The following is a 21103-nucleotide window of genomic DNA, read 5'->3' on the forward strand; positions in this document are numbered from 1 at the left end:
GGGCCATGCCTCCGTGCTGGGGTAATTTCCTTCTCTTTTCAGCTTGCCTCTGACTTGTGTCCACTCTATGACTGAGAGGTAGCTCAGGGCAGAGATGTTGGTGTGGGCTCGCTCCTCTGGTCCATACCCATGGTCCTGGTTGGCCCTGTATAGCCTAGGTTGCCATGTTTGCTGTTCTTAGCATCTGCTGTAGCTCCATCAAAGCTAGTTGGGGTGGGCTGGCACACACTACGGTCACTCCTCCGAATTGCAGATGTAGGCTGAGGCTGGAGAGAGAGGTGTCAGGATTCCCGGGTTTCATCTCCAGCTCTACCACTGATTCAGCACACAACTTTGACTCAGTCCATTTCCCTCTGGTTAGCCCATCTGAATCAGACTGAAAAATAACACTGCTTCTCTCCCTCCCAGGACTGTTGCAGCTTCCTCATTTAGCCTCGCAAGCTAATTAGCCTAATAAGTAATTAGTTTAATTATTGTTTGGAAATCTCTTTGAAAGCTGCTGTCCCCAAGTGCAGAGGCTTACTAAGTAGAGAGGAGAGCACTTGATTCATTTTTTCCCGGTTCACATCCCAGCCCCAGCAGACTGCCTTGTTACCAAGATTCCTTCCCTGCTGTGGATGGGGGAATATTCAGAGATTGGGGAGGAGAAGAGGGTTCTTTCCGATTGCTTTTCTAGGGCCAGTGTTGGGGAAAGCGTCCTAAGCCTTTGTGTAGGTCTGACTAACCAGCGTCTAGCCGCGTGAGCTGTTAGGCATTAAAAATCATGCTGTTCCATGCCCTTTCTAGTATTGTCTCTACCCCAATTCCATGACCAAAGTCTGAGGTTTGTCCGCATTTACGTTAGCAGACGATATAGCCTGTGATCCCAGACAACCAGGAGCTTCCCAAGTGCTATGTTTAGAGAGCAACTGGCCTGCTTTCGGAAGGTGCTGAGCCCCTGCATTCTCTACCGGTTCAAAAGCTGCATCGTGGCTGTCGAGCAGTTTTCTCAAATCTGGTCTTTCTCCTTTATGTTGCTTTAAATTATAGGGCTCCCGTCTCTGAATGGTTCAGTAATGTATGGCCCCTCAGAGCAACTTGGGAGTTACAGTGTGTTCAAAAACAAAGCTACAACCCTGGATCACTGTGGGCACACAAGTGGGTAGTCAGCAGGGTGTGATTTTAAAGTCTGATCTATGTGCTGTGATTAGGGATTCAAGGGGATTCTTTATCCATGGGTTTCTGGTTTTCTTGTATGATGAGATACTTTCCCACACCTGTTAGCTTGCAAGGAATGAAGCCCAACTTAAGTATCTTTGTCTGTTGCCTGACCTGCTCTGATCTGGGGCTGATTTAGAGAATGTCTATCACCTTGGAAAATCTAGGCCAGAGATGAAGTGAACTCAGAGGTTGAGCCAAGAGTAGAGCCTGTCTCCCAGTTCCCAGTCCAATACCTATCCTGTGAGCCCACCCTCTTGTAAAAGCCTTCCTAGAAGGCCACCTGGCCCAGTTGTCTAGAAACCCCCTGTGAATTAAGCGTCAGATATTGAGGTAAGACCTGCTGTAATGCATGTCAACCACTGTCCTAACCTCTGTGAAGGAAAGAAGGAGATGCAGGAGGGCTGGGTTTATTAAAGGAATGGGGTGTCTCAGTGAGACAAACATACTGAGGGACCGATCCAGGAACTGCCAGCCTAAGTAGGAAGGCTCATACTAGGATTCACAGGGAATTAGCTTGGGCAAGGATCCTGCCTTAGGTAGGGGGTTGGACTCACTAGAGGACCTATAGAGATCCCTTTCCACCCCACTTCTCTATGATTTCTGTGAAGTCACTTCCCCACCCAGCACTTCAGCTGTGTAGAACGGGATAATGATCCTGGCTTCCTGTATGAAACGTGTGGTGATCCCAGGATGCAAAGTGCTGGATAAGCAGTCACCAGCCTTACTGTGAATCCCTAGGAGGCATCTGCTTACATACCAGGGGGCACTGGATGCACAGCATGTTCCTGGGTTTTGATAGTCACCTGCATCTCTCTCTCTCTCCCCAGGTACAGGGGCTGGCTGGTTCGAAGGCTCTGCCACTTCCTGGCAATATCCAACTGGAAAATTCCTTCTAGCTCCCCTGGAGACTTCGAGAAGAAAATCTGCCACAGCAAGAGGTATCACTCCAGGATTGTTTTTAAGGAAGCTGCTCTTCACCCTGGGGGCTGGCCAGGAACTTGAGCTCTGGCCTGCCCATGGTTGTCTTATGCTATTATAGTCCTCTGTTCTTTGGATCCTGTGCAGCAAGGCAGTGTGGTGGACAGGGTACTGGGGCTGTGGGGTGATGAGAGAGCTTGGACCTAGAGTTCAGGTGTAGATAGTCCCAGCATCCTGCACTAGTCATGAGACCCTTGTTCCCTTCAGAACAATGCAGATTATACACAGAGCTGGAAATCAGGGCAGGGAAGACACCTGAGTCAGGACTCCTGGGTTCTGTTCTCTGCTTTGCTGTTTATGCCCTGTCCACCCTGGGATTCAGCCTCTGCAACAGGTTGAAACATTTCTCTATGACCTTTTTATGGGTTTGCGACTAAATGAAGCTCAGTTCCAGGGAAAATGCTTCCCCTGGCAGTAGCATCTTCTTATCAAGTGCCTGACTGCCAAAACTCTCAGTGTGGCCATGTGTAAGCTGGGTCTGCAGGCATGAGGGGATTGCAGAGCACGTAATTTGCCTGTGCTTGAGTACCAGATGAAAGATGCCTGGATATCAGGGTGCACAACACAAGACTGTTTAGGTACCCTTGTGGGTGGATGAAGCCCAAAGCACAGAGCCTCCACTATGCTGAGAGCTTCATGCCCAGTCATACCTCCTAGCTGCTGCATAGGTGTAGCCTTGCTCTGAGTAATGGGGACCTTTGTTCAAACTGGTTTGTCCCTTGGGACTCTCATGTGTCTCTGGCACAATTTGCATCAGAAAGCTGGAAAAAAGCCTTCTTAATTTGACTTGGCATGTTTATACAGAGTGTTATACAGGTATCACTGCAGTGGTGTGATGATATCAGGTGCAAATTTTGTCCTATTGACACCTTGCCAGCCTTGAGAGAATCAGCCAGCCTGAAGCTCTTTGGGTGTAAAGCCAGCAATACTCACTGACTTCTCCTAGCTGAGGCTGCAGCCCTGGGCTTAGTGATCCTCTGATGTGAGGCGCCTTTGCTGATTGAAAGGTGCTAAACTGTGTCTGCACAAAGGATCCTTTTCTCTCTGGGGCCCTGTCTCCTCATCTGCATTTAGTTAGAACCTCTGGCATTTTCCTCCCCGCATTTCTTTTGGTAAATTATGATCTACGAGTCTGGCTTTGATGTCAGGCTGAGCTGACTAAAGTGGTGCACTGGGTGACCAGATAAGCTGGTGGGTGTGATGCCATCAGAGAAGCAGCGCTCTGATGATTAGATTATCAGCAGATAGAAAACAGTCCAGCAAACCGGGAAGGTTCGTTACAAGTTGAATTTTTGGTGTCACCCAGAATATCATCTCTTGGCCATTAGCTGTGTTGCAGGAACTCTTGGTGCCTGCAGCAGAGATCAGGGCCCAGTTGTATCGGATGCAGTACATTCAGAAAGTGAGAGTGAGTCCTTGCCCCGTGCTAGAGCCAAGGTGCAGATGTGGATGGGAATTAGGTCTCCTGCCCACAGCCAGGCAGGAAATCTGTGCAGAGTAGGGATAAATTCATAATTTAAAGATTATTATTGATTATATGCATTGAGCTAATTGTGTCTGTCACAAAGAGCCCCAGTGTGCTAGGTGCTGCACAAAAAAGATGGCCTCTGCTCCCAAAGAGCTTGTAAACAAGATATAGAACAAGAGCCAGCGGGTGAATGAAGACAGGGCAATGCAGGGAGGCAGTGCTGGTCAGAAAGGTGGGCTGTAGCTTCAGGACCTCAGCTGCCTAAGTACTGTCAGGGTCCCTGTCACACCTGTGCTTTGGGCTGGACCCAAAGCCTGTGGATGTCAGTGGGAAGGCTCCTGTCAGCCTGTTACGAACTTGGACGTGTGGCCTCTAAGCAGCTGCAGTGGAGTTTATGGTGGGGACAGAAAGGCCGAGTGTGACTTGCTGCAGCTGGATTTTAGCCAGGCCACTGGGATTAGTGGGCTGATCTTGGAGAAGGAGGGACAGAGGGTCTAGTACCCACACCTCCTCTAATCCTACAGGGCCTCATTGCTGTCAGCCAGCACTGTAACCCAGCTCTCATTTCTCCTTTGCTCTGCTCCCTGGAAACACTGTTACTTCCCACTCCCTGGGGTCCCCTTGGCTTCTTGTTCAGTAGACAAACTCCGGGCTGGTTCTCACTACATCGGCACAGCATCTTGCCTTACTGCCGATAGCAAGGGGCTGTGTGCAGGAGCCAGTAGGTTCTCGCTGCTGCGATATGTGCTGCTTGCTTCAGTTACCTTTTAGCCCTTGCAATTTGCTCAACTGATCTCCAGTCTCCTCTTCTCCCCAGGGTGCAGGATGTCATGTTGCAGCGGGTCCCCCAGGCAAGAGGGGACAGCCCCATTCTCAGCCAGTCCCCATCAGGCTGGAGGAGTGAGGTTCTTCAGGTCCTGAGTCAAGTTCAGGCTCCAATCTCCCTGTTTCTGGTGAGGTAGGTTCTCTCTCTAGGCCCATGCAAGTGCTGGGAGGGGTTAAGCAGGGGGCTCTGTAACCTGGTTGGGTTGTGTATATGGCACTGGTGTAGGGCAGGAGGGCTCACAGGGTCGGGGCTGTGACAGGAGCTGGAAGCTGCAGGCTGTGGGTTCAGGCCCTATATAGGTTCATGCCCTCCAATGGATGTTGTGCGAACCTGGACTGTGCCCTGCTGGCTGCTCCTGCTTGGGTCACAGAGAGCAACCCCACTCCCGTTTCCCATGGGGTCCATGCTGAGATGGGGCAGGGGATAGCAGTGGCTCCTGCCCTTGCTATAGGGATAACTATGGAGGCTTAGCTCTCTAGGGCTGGTGGACAGTCCCTTCCAATAGACAGAGCAGTGGAGTGGCTGTTGGTGGGCTCTGCTCCTGGCTGTGTGACCACAGGCATGTTTGTGTGCCTCAGTTTCCCCACTGGTGGGAAGGCCATTGTGATACAGACCAGGTGCTTGGAGCTGCAGGGCTGAGAGGCAGCAGGGAGGGGATTATGGCTCTGAGTCTGGCACCTCACGTCAGCACGGCATTAGCACACCCGGCAAAAAAAAGCAAAGGAGGTGCGGATTCAATTACTGAGGGAGAGAGCTGCCTGCAGTGCTGCTTTCTCTCTCTGTCTTTTACAGAGACACAATGGCTGTGTGGGTGGGGTGGTGATGGGAAATCAGCTCCCTGCTGGGAGCTGAGAGGGGGTGCATGTGTGTGCACGAGTGTGTCTCCAAGACACATGTGAAGTTCCTTGCAGAGTTGATGAGGAATTTTCTTTGTTTCAAGCAGGGAGGTTGACTGCCTGGGCTGATGCGTATGCAATGGGTCAACAGGGCTGGGGTAGCCAAGGGCCTGAGGGTCAGTCCAGCCCTCCCACCCTCCAGCCTGCAACCCCCTGCTATTCTAACCCATCTTTCTATCTACCTTCCCTCAGCTCTTCCAGTGCCTTCAGGCCCAAGTTCCCCTTGCACGCTGAAGCTGAGCGTGTGAGGGGAGCCTGGGCCTGAAGGCATTGGCGGAGCTGAGGGGAGGTGGAACGATGGGTTGGAATAGCAAGGGGTTGCAGGCTGGAGGGTGGGAGGCCTGCCTTGACAAACAGACACTGCAAGTTGGGTTTGAAGGACTTCAGCAGAGGATAGCCCAGGGCTAGGATTGCTGGCAGCCGCAGGTTGGGACTGAGGAGTGTTGGGATAGTGTGGAGGCCTGGGGTAGAAGGGTGGGATTGAGGAGCCCCGGCAGGTGCATGGAGTCCCCATTGCTATTCCAGGCTTGGAATAGCAAAGGGGGCAGAGCAGAGGGAGCCTGGGGTCTACTAGCACCGCTGGCTCAGCTTCTCAGTGGATGCTGCTGGCCTGTATCAGGTGTTAACACTGTCACCTTCCAGCAAGCTCCACTTTTAATGCTGGGAGAGGGGAAAAAAATAGCAGCAGTGAGAAATCAAAGGAAAAACCTCTCAGAGCAGGGGAGCGTTATTCTGTTGTTGAGAAATTGGCAATTAAAGGTTCCATTGTGGCCTAATTGCTTGTCTAATTGAGCTGTAATAAAAGAACCCTCATGAACAGTCTGTGGGATTTTAAAGGGAAGAAATTACCCCAGGGAGAAAAGCATTTAGATCTTTCTTGTAAACAACTTGCACAGGTTTGGTGGGGAAATGTGGAGGGGAGGGCAGAGCTATTTGGTTGTGCTGGGTTTTCCTCTTGGTTTTGGTTTGGCCGAATCTCATCCTGGTTTAAATCTGCCCCACCCTGCCCGCTCCAGTCTTTTTCTGTAAGCCAAGTTCCTGTTTACACTGCTCCGGGGGAGCTGAGAAAACCACGATTGTGAAATGGAAGTATAATAGCTCCTATAGCGCTTTTCCTCAGTGCATCTCAATGAGCTACACCCAAAAGGCAAATTCCACTCTCCTTGTTTTATACATGGGGGTGTTGAAGCCCAGAGAGGCAACAGGACCTGGCTAGGGTCACGCAGCTGTGGCCTGGGGATACAGCCTAGGTCTCTTGAATTGACCTTGACAGCTATGGGGTGAATTTGGGTATAGGCTCAGCAGTGGCTCAAACTGGTGAGTCTATGATCTAACTGAGGCCCTGGAGGGTCTATTGAAAATAGCAGCTACGTGAGAAGCCCCATTTTGGGTTCATGTCATAGCCTGGTTTCCAATATATAAGTTGCGCTGAGAGAATAAAGCCCCACTGGACAGACCCAGCCAAGAGGTTGAGGCTGGGATATAGCAGGGAGACTGGACCCTGTTCTCTGCTCTCATCGCGTGAGCCTGGGGAGTGCTACAGCCTGCCTCGTTCTCAAGGATCCACACAGGTAGGCTGGTGAGGAGATGCTGTCCTGTGGGCACTGCTTCCCCCTGCATTCACCAGCCGGGCACCTTCTCTTTATGCATAGGGCACTTCACATCCCCGCTGTAAGGATTTTTTTTCTTCCCCCTCCAGGCTGTGCAGCTGGGCTCTGCTCAAAGTCCTGACCCGCTTGTTCCACAATGTGCTGCTCCATAAAGGGCAGGTAGAGATGGTGCGCAAAGCAGCCCAAGTGGTAAGGAGCAGCCAGACCTGACCCTGGTGGTGGTGTTATCTGTGTCCGGTTAGTGCCTTGAAACCTTGAGGGCTGGGGACTGCAGAACCATGGAACAGAGACAGAATATGAGTGCGGCGGTCTGTGCCTGGCAGCATGAGTGTAGAGCCCTGCTTGTCTTGGAAGGAGGTGGCTTTCTGATGGCTCCAGGGTTTCTCAGGGGTCAGATGCCAAAGGAAACCATTTTGGATCTTGGGGTGGGTGTGTAGCCCTGCAGCGTGACCCCATCTGGGTGCCACTTACCTGGCATGGTGTATACTAGGTCTCAAATTGTGTTTTTTCTTCCCCTGCCCAGCCTGATGTCCCCCTGGTTTTTCTCTCGACTCACAAGTCCTGCCTGGATGGGCTGCTGCTTCCCTTCCTCCTGTTCTCTCAAGGCCTCGGGGTGCCCAGAGTGACCTGGGAGTACCAAGCCTTTACTCCTCCCCTCAGGTAATATTGACAAGGGCTGGGTTCTGCTGCTGTCCCACTTATCTCTTGTCTCGACAAGTGGCTGAGCCTGCTCCTGTCTTCCTTCTCATCTACTTCAGTCACTGCTTACTCCCTCTGAATTCTTTCCCCTCGTGCCCTCCCAGCTTGGGGAAGCATGGGCCAGGGCGGTGGACTGGAGAGGGGTGCTGCTCAGGGGTGGAGAGTGCCGAAGTCTCAAGTTTGCTGGCTGCAGTGTCTGTGCTTATGTCACCTGCAGGGCTCTGCTGAGCCAGCTGGGAGGGATTTTCCTGCCACTGGAAGCGGAGCATGTGGCAGACCGCAACCAGGGAGCACTCTCCAGGGCTGTCCTTACCTCAGTGAGTTGGGGTGGGAGACCTCGGGACTGCTTCTGCACCATGGGAGACTCCCTCCCCTCAATCTCTAGTCTCTCCACCTAGGAAAGAGTCAGTGGGTGGATGAGGGGTAAGGAGAGGGTGGGCACCTAGAGCTTTCAAGGGCTTTGTTGGTCCTGATGCTTGATGGGGGACACTGTGCTGCCTGTCAGCAATGGGGGAGGTGCCCAGGTGTTGGCAGGAGTGTGTTCCTTGCCTTTGGGTCTCTGAACTCATCATGGGGCTCCTATCCTACCTTCTTCCCCTTAGTACGCTGAGGAGCTGCTGAAGAGCCGACAGCACCTGCTGATCTTCCTAGAGAAGCCCTTTTCCAGTGCCCCCCACCTCTCTGCCCCTGGCTGGGACTGGCTGGCACTGGTGCTGGGTGCTTTCCAGGCTGGAGCTGTTCCTGATGTCCTGTTGGTGCCTGTAGGCATCTCCTATGACATGGCCCCTGATGTGTGTTTTGGGAGCCAAGTGGTAAGGCCCTCCTGGCTTAAAGGGGCAGTGTTGGGGTGGGCAGAAGGTGCTATGAGCCAGGACTCCTGTGTTCTGTTCCCAGCTTGTGGAGTAAGGATTACCAGTTGGCACAGGGGACTGGGAGCCCAAATGCTTAGGTTCTGTTTCTTGCTCTGGGAGAGGGTCCCCAGCACAGGTATCTCCAATTTGGGCTCTTTTCTTCACTTGGATACATGCTTTGTGCCTGGTAGGGAAGGAGCCCTTTGAACTCTCCTCATCCTTCTGTTCTGGGGATTGCAGTGGGGGTCTAATGAACCCAGGGACTTCAGCTTCTCTCCTGACCCAGATCTCACATTGTCAGTCTTCCCTGTAACCCCAACCTCTTCCTGTCATCTCCACCCTTCCCTGAGACATCAAGTGCCCAGGACATAGCCAAGTTGTCTTCTCTCTCTCCTGTTCTGTTGCATTTTTCTCCTCCCCTACTCGCTAGCCTTTCACTGGTCTGAGGAACCAGGTCAGCTGGATTTTCCAAAGGCACCTGTAAGGCACAGCCAGAGCCATTGGAAACCAGGAGTTCTGGTCACGGGGAGTTCTTGTTGGGCTCTCCAGGGCAGGTGCAAATTGCTCCTTCCTGCAGCAGCTCTGCGGAGCTTGGGAGTATGATGTAAGCTTTGCCTGGCGATGCTGTGGGAGCAGAGCTCTTGTCTGCGGGACTTGAGAAAGCTGAGGCTGGGAAGCTGGGTGGGTTGGCCTGTGTTTGCTTTTTGCCCTATGGGCCTTTCTGCCAGAGTTGGGCTTTTCATCTGGAAGCGACAGACATGTTGCTCCCTACATACCATTTCCTCTCTTACAGCCCAGTGCAATCTCTAAGATCAGCTGAGAGTGATCTCTTACCAGCCCCTTCAGTCCTTCAAGGTTGCTTTAGCAAAAGCCCATCGGAGGTCATTCCCAGCAGTTGCTCCTCAGTGCTGGAAGTCCCTCCCCCTTGAGGCCTGCTGGAGCTGGAGCCTGGGCACCTTTTTGAAGCACTTTGGGCAGACATTTGGCAAACAAATCTAGACTGAGATATCATTTGGGGGGCGGGAAGCGATCGGTCCCTGTTTTCTGTTTTATATTTTAGTTCCCCTTGAGGTTGTTTTGTTCTCTGGTTGCTTTCCTGTTTTGTAAGTTATTGGGTGTCTTACTGTAAACTACCTTGAGCCTCTGCTGGGAAGGGCAGTGTAGACATTGAATGAATAAATCAATAAAAGAATAAATAAATAAATGGTTCTCCTAGAGCTCAGCCCGACCTCTCAGCTTCTGGTCTTGTCTCCTGCCCATCTGCCGAGCCCTGGGCCAAGGATTTGGCTGCGTCCGAGTGGATTTTGCCCAGCCATTCTCCTTGCAGGTATGGTACAGGATCCTGGGCTTTGACTTGTGGCTCTGGCTGTCCAAGCCCTGGAATCCCACCATCTCCTGGTACCTGGGCTTGGGGAAATCTGGAGGTGTGGGAGGGTTGGCCTGTGGGACCTGGGAAGATATGGCCTTATTGTGTTGGGGGCTAAGTTAGGATGAAAAAGGCTTGGTGAACATCTGGCCAGGTGTGGGGCAGATGGAAGTCCAGGGAGGTCAGTCACAGCTGGATGGGCTACGCAGGGCAGTGACAACCCTGTGGACTTTAATTAGTGAGTGCAGCCAGGAGCCTCTGTCAGTCCTGTTATGCCTGATGAACCAAATGAGCTAATTTGCCTTCACGCCTGGCTGCATGGGGCCTAGGCGGACCAGGAGCCACTGACCAGCTGGGTTTCCTTGGTCCCAGGAGTATGTCGCAAACAACTGCTTCAGACAGAGCTGCACCAGGAAGTCCCTGGAGGAGCTGCTGCTGCCCGTGGTCTTTGGCAAGCGGTGAGCACGATCCGGTTCCAAGCAGGGGGGCTGCACAGAGGGATGGGGTACTATTGGGGTTGCCATGAAAGCTCAGTTCCTGAGGGCCCCAGGGTTTGTGGGGCTATAGAAATACTCCCCAGGTATCCCTTTCTACTGTGGCAGTGAACCCATGCTCAGTGCATAGGGGTAGGGCTGCCCTAGGTCCTGGGCTGAGGAGCCCAGTGCTCAGCTCTTGCTTTCTGTGACAGCTCTGTAGTGCTTCTTCTCTCTTGGCAGCCCAGAGACCACAGCCTCCCTCCCCTTTTATCCCCATCACCTCAATCCCACACCATTGAAATCAAGGGGAGCCATATCTGAGATAAAACAAGCTGCTGGAACTCAGTCCTGCACCCACTGGGCAGGTGTTGAGTCAAGACTACCACAACAGGGGCACCAACTTGCCACCTCAGCAGAGGGATTGAGAACTAGATAAGCCAGGGACACAAATCTGTCCCTAGACAGGGAGCCTTCTAGCTTTCCATGGGTGGCAAAAATACCCAAGGTTCCAGCTGGTGCTGGCACAACTTTGAGGGGAAGAGATTCAGCTTCATACTTCGTGGGTGAGGCCGGTTTCTAAATGGGAATTGATCAAAAAGCTTTCAGCCCAGCACTTGGGTGGTTGTTGCCTGATGGAAAAAGTTTCTTGGGGACCGAAATTGTGTGTGGAATTGAGTCCATTTAGGCAGAATTTTTTTTTAACAAAATTGGTTTGGAAAATCCTTACCAGCAACCAGAAATTTCCATTTCTGGAGTCTGAGATTCACTCCAGAGTCCATTGCATGGTACCTCTTTAGTTGGCTGCTGCTACTTTGTTGTGGTGCAGAAAATGTCACAATGGACAAAAGGTTTCGTTCTGATATTTTCACTATGAAGTTGCCTTGGATTTTCCATTGTGTACAACATATCTGAGATTTTGTGGGGATTTTTGCTCCAATTTAAAAATGATTAAACTCTTTTTTTGCAAACTGGAAAATCCATTCCTTGTTTCCTTTTCCTAGCCAGCTCCACTGTAAGTATGAGAAAGCAGATGATTTCTCATGCTTTTTCTGAATCACTGTGGTCAGACTGGGTTTAATGGAGGATAATGAAGTTGCATCTTCTAAACTAACTCTACCTTGCCTTCTGTCTGATCTGAGACTAACTCAGCTATCTGCTTCTCTCTGCTCATGGACAGACCCTGGCACGCCAGGCTAGATGGGCCCTGATCTGATTTGGCAGGTCTGAATTCCCTACGTTGGGTCTCACAAAGGGAAGTTTGCACTGTGCTGAATGTGTAGCTGGCAGAATTGAGCCCCCTCCTAGTGTTCACTATCAGATTTGATGTGCATGCCCCTCTTAAGCAGTCTGCTCTGTTAATAGCTTCCCTTGCTCATTCTGTTGTGTTCCTTCCCCAGCACCAGCCTGATGGACTGTGAGAAGTCAGAGGAGGGGCTCCTGGGCCTCAGAGCTGCTGTGGCACTGAAAGCAGAAGAACGGATCCTGGTGGGCAGGCTTGGCCTACACTCCCTGACTGGTAGGAGCCCCCTGAATCACCTCTGCATGTGTGCTAACCCCCCACGGCCCTCCTGGGTAGTGGGGTTTGGGGGTAGGGAGGGAAAGAAGAAAGGAGCCCTTCTACTTCAGCCTGTTCCCTGCCTTTGTTTGTACCAAGCTGTTGAGCTAAACAACCATTTAATTCAGTGTGAGCTGGAGGTGACAGCTTTGAAAGGTCATACTTGCTGCGACAGAAAGCAGCGGCAGCAAGACATAGCCTGTTCCATTACTGGTGGAAAATGGGATGGAGCAGAAACAAGGAAAGGGCAACCTCGTGCGAGCCGGCGCATGCAGATGCATTGGAGTGGGTGTAGGCATGCCTGCCCAGGTGCTGATCAGCTGTGCACTGCTCACTTGTTGGGGCAGAGGCCACCTGCTTCTGTTGTGCGTACATCTCAGCATGGTAGGGATGAGAGATGTTTCTCTGACAAAGGGGATATAAATGCACCAGCTGCTGGCTTAAGCCCTGGCTTGCACAAGGCAGGACAGGTGCAGGACAGCAGGGAGAGATGGAGCGATGTCTTGGCATATGCTGGGCTGCAGCTTGTGAAGTGGCAGATCTTAGACCCACATAGAGCAGGTCAGCGCCCAGAGGATTTCAGTGCTGGCACATCCCTTAGGCTCTGTGCCTCCAGGTCTCTCTCCTGCCCTTGGGCTTGGGTGGGTTCCTTGCCTTCTTGGTTCGTCTGCTTGGGCTCAGCAGCAGGAGGTCTTCCAACAGCCAGGTGCAAAAGCAGACTTCATGCCTGTCGAAGCAGAAGCCAAGCACTGTCAAATTGTGGAGGCTTCCCTCTGCATTGTTGCTGCAGGAGAGGTCCAGCTTAGCTGAGGAGTCCCCCTTTGGGGAAGGGGGCAACATCTCAGGCTTGGCCCTCTGCCCTCCTGGTTACAGAAAGGCCACATGGTGTGTGCTGAGCTGGGCCACGGCTTGTTCTCTCGTGTGGATGTTAACTTCCCAATTATCCACTATTTGAGTAAACTCCTCTGAAATGCTCCCTCTGCGCTAATGTGCCGGCTGCGTGACTCGTCTCCAAGCGCTTGGCAAAAGACACATTTCCCATGAGTGCAAACAACAGAACTTTCCCCTGGGGGGGTAGGGGGTGGGGGAGCCTGGCTGTTGAAGACACATCCTGCTGCTAAACCAGAACCATGGCAACAAACCAGTCTCAATTGATTTTCTCCAGCTTGGGAGAAAGGCTCCGGGAGAGGCATTCCCAGCCCGTGTAAGCCACTTATTGCAGACACAACCCCCCTGGAGGCTGCGGGCTGCCACATTAGCTATGGTCCTGTGGTAGATTTCCAGCGTGACATGTGCCCTCCCTTTTTCCCCGTCCTCTTGGCTGGGGTCTCTTCTGTCTTCTGATGCGTTGGCCTTGAGGAGTGTCTGCCTCCAGCCTCATACCTGCAGGGAGAGGTGGACTTGTAGAATCCCAACGCTGCAAGGGGATGTCTGGGGCCAAAGATGGAGGTGTGGAGATGGCATTCAGATATAGTGTAATGCCAGCCTCTGAGGAACAGAGGTCAGGAGGAGCTCTCCCCTATGGGCAGGTTGTTCCAGAAGTGTCCTCTGGAGGGGTTGTATCCACTGGTCCCAGCCTTGCTGTCCCTCCCCGAGTTGCTTGACTCTTGATCTGGTTCTTTCAGACTGTTCCTGGCTGCTCTGGAAGGTGGTTTTGGTTGTGGTTGTTCAGGCAGAGAGGGGGGGGGTGCCCTTTGAGATGCACACTCTGCCTATTCTGTTCCCAGACTCCAAGTCTTTCTGAGGTTGAACTGAAACAGGAGGGGGTAAAAGACCTGCTCTTTATTTTAAACTCACTTCACAAAGTGCATGTGCACACACGCACCCACCCAGGCATGATATGATGTTGTTCCCCCCCACCACAGCTGACCTTTAATGAGCCACATTGCATGCACTTCATTGGCAGGAAATGCTGCCGGAGGGCTCTCTCCGGCTTGCCACGTGGTGCCTGCTCCTTTGAAGGCTCTCTGAGCCTGGCGCTCCCCCACTGCGCCCCTGGCATCGCCGGCCAGATTAGAGAGTGGGAGCATTAAGGTGACAGACTGCTGCCAGCAATTAACCACCGATGAAAGGCCTGGGCTCCAAGCTGGTGAACTTTACAGAGCAGGAAGAGGTCCTTTCAAGTCCCTTTCTGCCAAGCAGGGGATCCCATGGCTCTGGGTTTTAATCTTCCTCTGGTTTGTGGCCTCCATTAGCCTCAGCTGTTTGCAGAAGCTCCCATGCAATCCTATGGCTGTGGCCTGCCCAGTATGGGCCACGCTGAGACAGCTGGCAGGACCTGGCAGGGCTGGGATGGAGCAGCTTCCAGGCTGGAGCTCTGAGAGTTTAGGAAGCTGGCCAAGGTGCTGAGGTGTGCTATGCTTAAGGCGTTGTGTGGTGCTGTGGGAGACCTGGACTCCCACGCTTGCTGTGCCACAGCCCCCTTGTGTGTCCTTGGTTCCATCACTTCACTTCTTCTGTGTACCACTCCTTCTTGTACAATGCTGAGAACAGTCCTGCCTGCCTCACAGAGGGGTTGGTGAGGGGTGATAAAGGGAAGCCTGTGAGGAGCTCCACTGCTGGGGATGTACGGCTAGCTTGGTAGAGGCACTCGGTAGAACAGCCTGGAGGATGCCGATTCGCACGGCTTTGGAATCAGTCTCTTCCCCATGTAAACTCAGACAGGCACGTGCACAAAGCGGAGAGAGCATTGACACATCTTTTCAGATGTGAAAGGTTTTCAGATTCTCTCGGTCTGGAAAAGGCTGGCCTGTCCTCAGCCTCCCCGTGGAAAATCACAGTCTCCAGATGTGCCAGGGCACATCCAGTTCTGGCTTCAGGGGGGTAGCAGTTCAGACAGAAGCTGTCTAGTTTTGGTCAGCCTGAGTACCAGCTCTCATCACTGCCTGTGAACAATACACTGAGAGGGGTGCTGCTGCAGGACCCCCTTGCTGCAGTCCCAGCTGCCTGCCTTTCTCGGGGGTTGAGATCCAGGGGAAGGTGGCTTTGCTCTCCGTGGCCATCTTGGTTTGGATGGAGCTGTGGGGTGGGGAGTGCCTCCAGGCAGGAGGAAGCCTGTCAGCAACCAAGAGTCAATCCGTGTATGGGCTTGGGGTTTTGTATAGAAGAGCCAGCGGCACCTTGGCTGTGGAGGGGAGAAACAGATGTGCATTCCAGGGCACCCAGAGGCAGAGAGAAGAGGCTCCCATCTCCCCTGGAGAATAGCCAGTGGGCAGGATGTTGTCCTGCCCTCTCCCCAAAACCCTTTGTCTGTGCCTTCCCTCCCCTGCACTGTAGGATGGGGTGGATTCTCTGCCTCACCAGCCCCCTCAGGCTTTGTGTGGAGGTCTGTGTACCACACTAGTGCAGCTATGCATTATGGGTTGTCTGACCTCCTGCACTGCATGGACCTAGAGTACCAGTGTGATCTCTTCTGGCTTTGCTCTTGCCACTTGTTCTTGTCAGCCTGCCTCTGTTTCCATCTTGCATGCAGTATCCCCACAGTAGTTGGGGACTTGGTTGTGTCCCAGCTGGGAGCACGTGACAGCACTATACCAATTAAATGATGTGACAGGCATGAGGCGGGACACTGGACCCGATCCCCCTTGGTGCTGAGTGTCAGTGGTATCCCGCTGGCCAGCATCCACCACTGCAGGGCTCAGGCAGCGATTAACGTTCCCTGCTTCCCTTGCAGCTGGCGTGTCCTGCTCTGCTGTTACGGCTGTGGGGATTACGTCTGCCCTCCTGCTACACAAGCACCGCGAGGTATGGGGTCGGGAGAGGGTGCAGCTGCATTCTCTAAGGGGTCCCTGTTCCCTGAGGTAGGAAGCAAACTGGGCACCATCTGTGGCTGATGGTGTCAGGGCCACCTTAGACCGCAGGGTCCCTCCAGTCATGGCTTTACGACCCCTCCACATAGTAGCTTTTCCTTTCTCCTTTGCTGAGCAAGAAAAAGGCTTCCTGGCAGCTTCTGGCATTATGGTTCCCATCTTATGGGCAGGGATGGGCATTGAGGCCCCTGCCAGCCCCTTTGAGCAGGGGATTGCCTCCTGGGGTGCTGATTTCAGGTCCTGTGGGAGGGGAGATATTTTCCTGGGAGATTTTGGTCTCCATTGGCAAGGAGCCTGTTCCAAGCCCTGCTTTCCACTTCTCTGCTCCCCACCCCAGGGCGTCTTCCTCTCCCGTCTCATGTCAGACTTTGCATGGCTGACGGAGGAGATATTGTTGCGCCAGAGAGATGTGGCCTTCTCGGGGCAGCTCTGGGCTCTGGTGCTGCATAGCTTGACTCTTCTCCGGGGCTGCGTCTCCCTGCACCAGCTCTCCCTAGGTGATGTCTTGGTGGCACCCCAGGCCACGGAGCCAGTCATGAGACAGCTGAGCCTGCATGGTGCTGCCCTCCTGCCCATCTTCATGGCTGAGGCTGTTGGGGGTAAGTGGTCTGGTTGGGGGGATCAGGGAGGGTCTCCAGTGTACCAGGGGCTGTGGTCTGGTTGCAAAGGGGTCTCTTCCAGTCTCTATGCCAGAGGCTGGAGGCAGAATTAAGCAGAGAGGCAGGCAAGGAAAGGCCCCCCAGCCTGTGCCCAGGGAGTCATGAGGGCCCTGAGTCTCTCTGGGCCTCTGCAGCCTGCGCCATCAATGCCCTCCTTGTGGAGATGCTGCCTTTCTTGGGGCCCACTGCCCTGCCAGCCGACATCATCCTGAGTCAACAGGAGCTGCAAGAGAAGACTCTGGTGCTGGTCCAGCTTCTGCCCTGGGACTTCCTCCTGCTCCAGGTAGCACCCTTTGAGCACCCCAGGGCCCCCCCAACTCCCTGCAGGCTCCTGCTGGGTGTGAGGGTGCTGCCCTCCAGTGGCTGTGCCCAGACAGCACAGGCTGCTTGCATTGCAGGTGGGAGGCAGAGGTGCTGGGCTGGGGTGCAGGACTGGGGCAGATGGGTTGCATCCCATCCCTGTGGTCTCTGATGGTCTCTGGGGAGGTCCAGGTTGCTTTCTGTTTGGTGACATGCCTCTCATTTCCTTCAGCCCTGCCAGTCGGCCTTTTGCTACTGCCAGGATGTCCTGGACAAGCTGATCCAGTGCGGGCTGCTGGTGGCCGAGGAGGTAGGTGCCTGTGAGCCCCATCTGGGGCAGGAGGAGAATATGAGGGAGACCTGGTCTGTTAGTAAGCAGGGACTTAGCTTCTAGCCCTCCCTCCCGCCCCTCATCAGCCAGCGTGCCCTTCCGTGGGTGGTGCATACAGCCTTCTTGACCTGTGGGAGCTAGTGGCGCTGGGGAAAAGCGACAGACCAGGCCCATTGGTTATCCCAAGCCCCCTACCTGCCCTCAGCTGCTCTGGGTGCCTGGGCTGCCTGTCCCAGCCCACTCCTGTGAGTGAGTCAGTTTGGTCTCTCAGCTCTTCGCGGACTTGGTCCTAGCAAGTGGGGCAGGGGATGCCCTTGGGACCACATAGATGGAGGAGCTGGTGTCTTGTTACTGTCAGGAACTGGGCTTGGCCCAGAGCTGGGAGGAGAAGGTCTTGGTACAGCTCTCCCTGCCTGGTGGGGTTTGGTGACTGGCAAGCGGGAAAGGGAGCCCCAGGTCGTTTTCTGGGTCCCTTGCGGTGGAGGAGTGATGTATGGAGGTGACCCAGAAGCCTCCAGGCCTGTCCCACAGCAAGACCCCATCCCAGGTCAAGGGCTCCAGGCATCACCTGCCTTCCTTGCTCCCTGAAGGCATCTAGCGAGCGTCCAGCCTGTGACACCTCCCGCCGACGTTTCTCTGGGGAGCTGATGTGGAAGGAGACGGGCGAGTTCAGTGATAGCAGCGACTACGATGAGGACAGTGGCAAGCGCTGCTTCAAGGTACTGTTGCTTTGCCCTCAATACTGCCAGCAGATGCCCTCAGGTCCTGCACAGCACATGTAGGGGGGCAATGATGGGTGCTCTTGGCTTCCCTCCCCCTTCCACCAGGGCTCCTGTTCCCCTTTGGGGCTGGCTAAGTATGGGGGGTGCCCCCCCCCAGCCCTGGTGTTCCCCAGGGGCAGCCCTGTCTCTGCCTGCCTGCTGCATGAGTGCGCTTGGGAGCCACAGCAGAGCTGGGATGATCCCACCTAGGCCTGGGGGAGCTGAGAACAGAGTCCTCAGTGCAGCTCACCTGAGGGCCATCTGCAGGTCCACCACATCATGTCCTGGTCAGGAGGAAGCCTGTCGCCTCATGGGGGTCCTGGTTCTGCTCCAGGGATCCAGGGCCACAGCACATGCCTCAGTGGTGATGCTGACAGTCTGAGGTTTGGTGTGTGGGGAAATAGGAGGAAAGCAGGGTGAGGACAGGGGCTGCTTGAAACCCCCACAGCTCATGCTGCCTAGGCAGGGTCTCTCAGCTCCCAGGGGCCCTCACTCCAGCAGCCTTGCTACCCCAGCCTTGGGCTCCTCTCAGCTCTGCCAGGGCCCCACAGCCCCCTACCATCCCAGCCCTGGCCCTGCCCCGTGCTGTGTGACGCTGAGAGGAAACTGAGCTCCGGTGCAGGCACCTACCCTGGAGATCTTCAAAAGGAGACTGGATGCACACCTTGCTGGGGTTATTTGACCCCAGCAGTCTTTTCTGCCCAGGGCAGAGGGGGCTGGACCCGATGATCTCATAAGGTCCCTTCCAGCCCTAAACTTCTGTGAATCTGTGAGTCTCACTGGTGCACTGATGTGTCATTCTTTTCCCTACAGATAAGCCAGCTGGACAACTGCTTCGACTTCTTCCTCTTCCTCTGTAGCCTCCTGAGCCCTGTGCTAAGGACCTACGAGAGAGCTGCTGCCTTCCTTGCTGAGTCTTGCTGCCCCCAGCCAGGTATGGCCTCTGTCCCTTGCATACAGCACAGCTCCAGCCACCATTGCCATGGCTCCTGGGGAACTCCAGGCACAGAGATAGGAACCCCAGCTAGGCTGCAGTGGAGCTGGGCTGTGAACTCATGACTTTATCCTGTGCTAACACTCAGCCCTTCAGCCAGCTGTCACTCAGGAGCCTTCCCAGGCTTGGGGGGAGGAGGGGGGCGTCTATTGGTCCGTGACCTGGTGGCTTTGTGGTGGGGGTTCCTCACTCAGACCATGGCAACACCAATACTGGACTGCTCTAGAGCTTAACAAGCCATCCTCCAGGCCAGTGAAGGGCTCCCTGGGGTATCTGGCTCCTTTGGACTGTGCTTCAGAGGCCCAGCTGAGCTCACTGCATGGACACTGGGTGTCATGGGTTGCTCCTCTCTGATCGGCTCCCTGCATGCCCTCTGCAGAGCCAGCGTACACGGAGAAGCTGCAAGAGTTCCTGCTGAGGAAGGCAAGGGAAGACGGCTCCTTTGGTGAGTCTGAGGCACTCTTCAGGGGGAAGCAGCTCTGAGCCAGCTTCCTGGGCCATGCTGCCCTTAGCAGGTCTGTGCCTGTCGTCCTCCTGTGCTCAGCCCCATTTCTCCCACCACCCTCCTCCTTCCTTCCCAGTGGGAGAGGGGTTCTCCACCTGTGGAGGCTAATTGTGCTTGGAGCATGGCCTGTGCCAGAAGTCTTAGGGGTGTCTGCCCTCTGCCGACAGCTGATGGAATGGCACATTGGTGCCTGCTTCCTTGCTCAGCCTGGTGATAGAGACCCCGGTAGCTGGTGGTGAATGCTAGGAATCAGGCCAGAGGGGGTCTCTGAGCTGCCCTGCTTCTGGCAGGGAACCTGCTGGGGTGAGGAAGCTGCTGCTGAATCTGGAAGCAGCAGGCTTGGTTGGATGGGCCCCAGCTATAGAATCACAGATTGGTTCGGGATGGCAGGGCCTTCAGGAGGTCACTGCTGGGCCAGGCCCCTGCTTGAAGCAGGATCCACCCCAGCTTTTTCTGCAGAGGGAGAATCCATGCCTCTCGGGGCAGCCTGGTTGGATGCAAAACCACCCTCAGTAAGACAGTTCTTCCTCTCCTCCAACCTCAATCTCCCCTGCTGCATTTTAAGACCCTGGCTCCTAGCCCTGTCCCCTGCTGTCACAGAGAGTATGTCTGCATTGTTTCAATAACCAACCACTCGTCAGGTACTGCAGATGGCTGTCAAATACCCCCTCAGTCTCCTCCAGAGTAAATAATCCCTGTGCTTTCAGCCTGTCCCCATAAGCTGTAGAGTAACGTTTTTGTGGTGGGGGGGAAGGAGGCGGGCAGGGTGCTAGAATGGGTGGCCCCCAGGGAGTTCCCCACTGCCACTCTTAGAGCAGCCCCTGTCTGAGGGGGTAAGGGTTTGCTTCCACCTTCCCGGCTGCCAGATAAGGCATGGACATTGTAAGTGACCCCTCTCTCCTCACAAGTCGTATTCCTCAAATCTCTCCATTTCTGTTGCTCTTGGCTGGATGCTTCCCAATCTGTCTTCATCTTTCTTGAAGTGAGGGCCCTGAAACAGGACACCAGACTCCAGGTAAGGCCTCAGCAGTACCAAGCAGGCATGGAGAATCCTGTGCCTTGATTTGCAAGTGATGGTCCTGTTAATACAGCCTGCTAAGCTGTTGGCTTCTTTTGCAACAAGAGCACACTGGTGGCTCCTGTTCAGCTTGGGGTCCATCTGCTGTAACCTCCAACTCCTTTTCTGGAAACGGACTTGGTGTTCTTAATAGAGATTGTGATACCAGAACCAGGACAGACCCCTGGGGAGCTCATTTAATACGTCCTCCCTACTGTATATCAAGCTATTGATAATTACTTTTTGAGCACACTGATCCAACCAATTTCATGTTCACCTTGCAGTACTTGCTGTAAGTGTGTGAATCTTTAACTTCTTTTTAAACTGTATTTATTATCAAGTGTAACTTAACAAATTTAACATTCAAAGATATAGCCAATCCCCTAAAATATACATAAAGACAGATATTTATATTCTAGCAACCACGCTCCCTTAGCCCAAGTCCATGTCCACAGGAGTTTTGCGTTCTTTTCTTCTCTTCCTTTCAGGCTCTGACAGGTCCTTTATGTTTCAGTATTCAGTTTGATGATAAGCTTTTGTGTTTCTTCATCTCTGTATAATAGTTCACCCCCTGTTCTTCCTCAGAACTCTGCATAGTACAAATCTCACTATCATCTCTGTTTTTACATATTGAATTTATGCCAAATTCGTTCTTAATTGTTATCTCGTAGAACTCACACTTGCCTATTCAAAAGGGTTTTTTAAACTTTCTAGGTTGGGGGCAGAAAGATTCTTTTTTTAGCAAATGTAAAAAACCCCTCT

At 53.6% G+C, this 21103-nt stretch overlaps 1 protein-coding gene across 5 annotated transcripts in view; it reads left to right on the plus strand.

The window, feature by feature from the left end:
- Positions 1 to 21103, plus strand: part of GPAT2 (glycerol-3-phosphate acyltransferase 2, mitochondrial) — a 101867-nt gene that overhangs the window by 76805 nt on the left and 3959 nt on the right. For all 5 annotated transcript variants that reach the window (XM_059730556.1, XM_059730555.1, XM_019481152.2 and 2 more), the window contains 16 exons: positions 2028 to 2138; positions 4464 to 4604; positions 7068 to 7167; positions 7502 to 7638; positions 7895 to 7994; positions 8280 to 8489; positions 9745 to 9855; positions 10267 to 10352; positions 11768 to 11886; positions 15599 to 15669; positions 16072 to 16333; positions 16528 to 16676; positions 16926 to 17003; positions 17615 to 17743; positions 18599 to 18719; positions 19159 to 19224. In XM_059730556.1, the coding sequence (XP_059586539.1) occupies positions 2028 to 2138; positions 4464 to 4604; positions 7068 to 7167; positions 7502 to 7638; positions 7895 to 7994; positions 8280 to 8489; positions 9745 to 9855; positions 10267 to 10352; positions 11768 to 11886; positions 15599 to 15669; positions 16072 to 16333; positions 16528 to 16676; positions 16926 to 17003; positions 17615 to 17743; positions 18599 to 18719; positions 19159 to 19224 (1991 nt within the window). The remainder of the gene's footprint in view (positions 1 to 2027; positions 2139 to 4463; positions 4605 to 7067; positions 7168 to 7501; positions 7639 to 7894; positions 7995 to 8279; positions 8490 to 9744; positions 9856 to 10266; positions 10353 to 11767; positions 11887 to 15598; positions 15670 to 16071; positions 16334 to 16527; positions 16677 to 16925; positions 17004 to 17614; positions 17744 to 18598; positions 18720 to 19158; positions 19225 to 21103) is intronic.

The sequence above is a fragment of the Alligator mississippiensis genome, chromosome 7 (genome assembly GCF_030867095.1).
Source record: "Alligator mississippiensis isolate rAllMis1 chromosome 7, rAllMis1, whole genome shotgun sequence".
In the NCBI taxonomy this organism is placed as follows: Eukaryota; Metazoa; Chordata; order Crocodylia; family Alligatoridae; genus Alligator; species Alligator mississippiensis.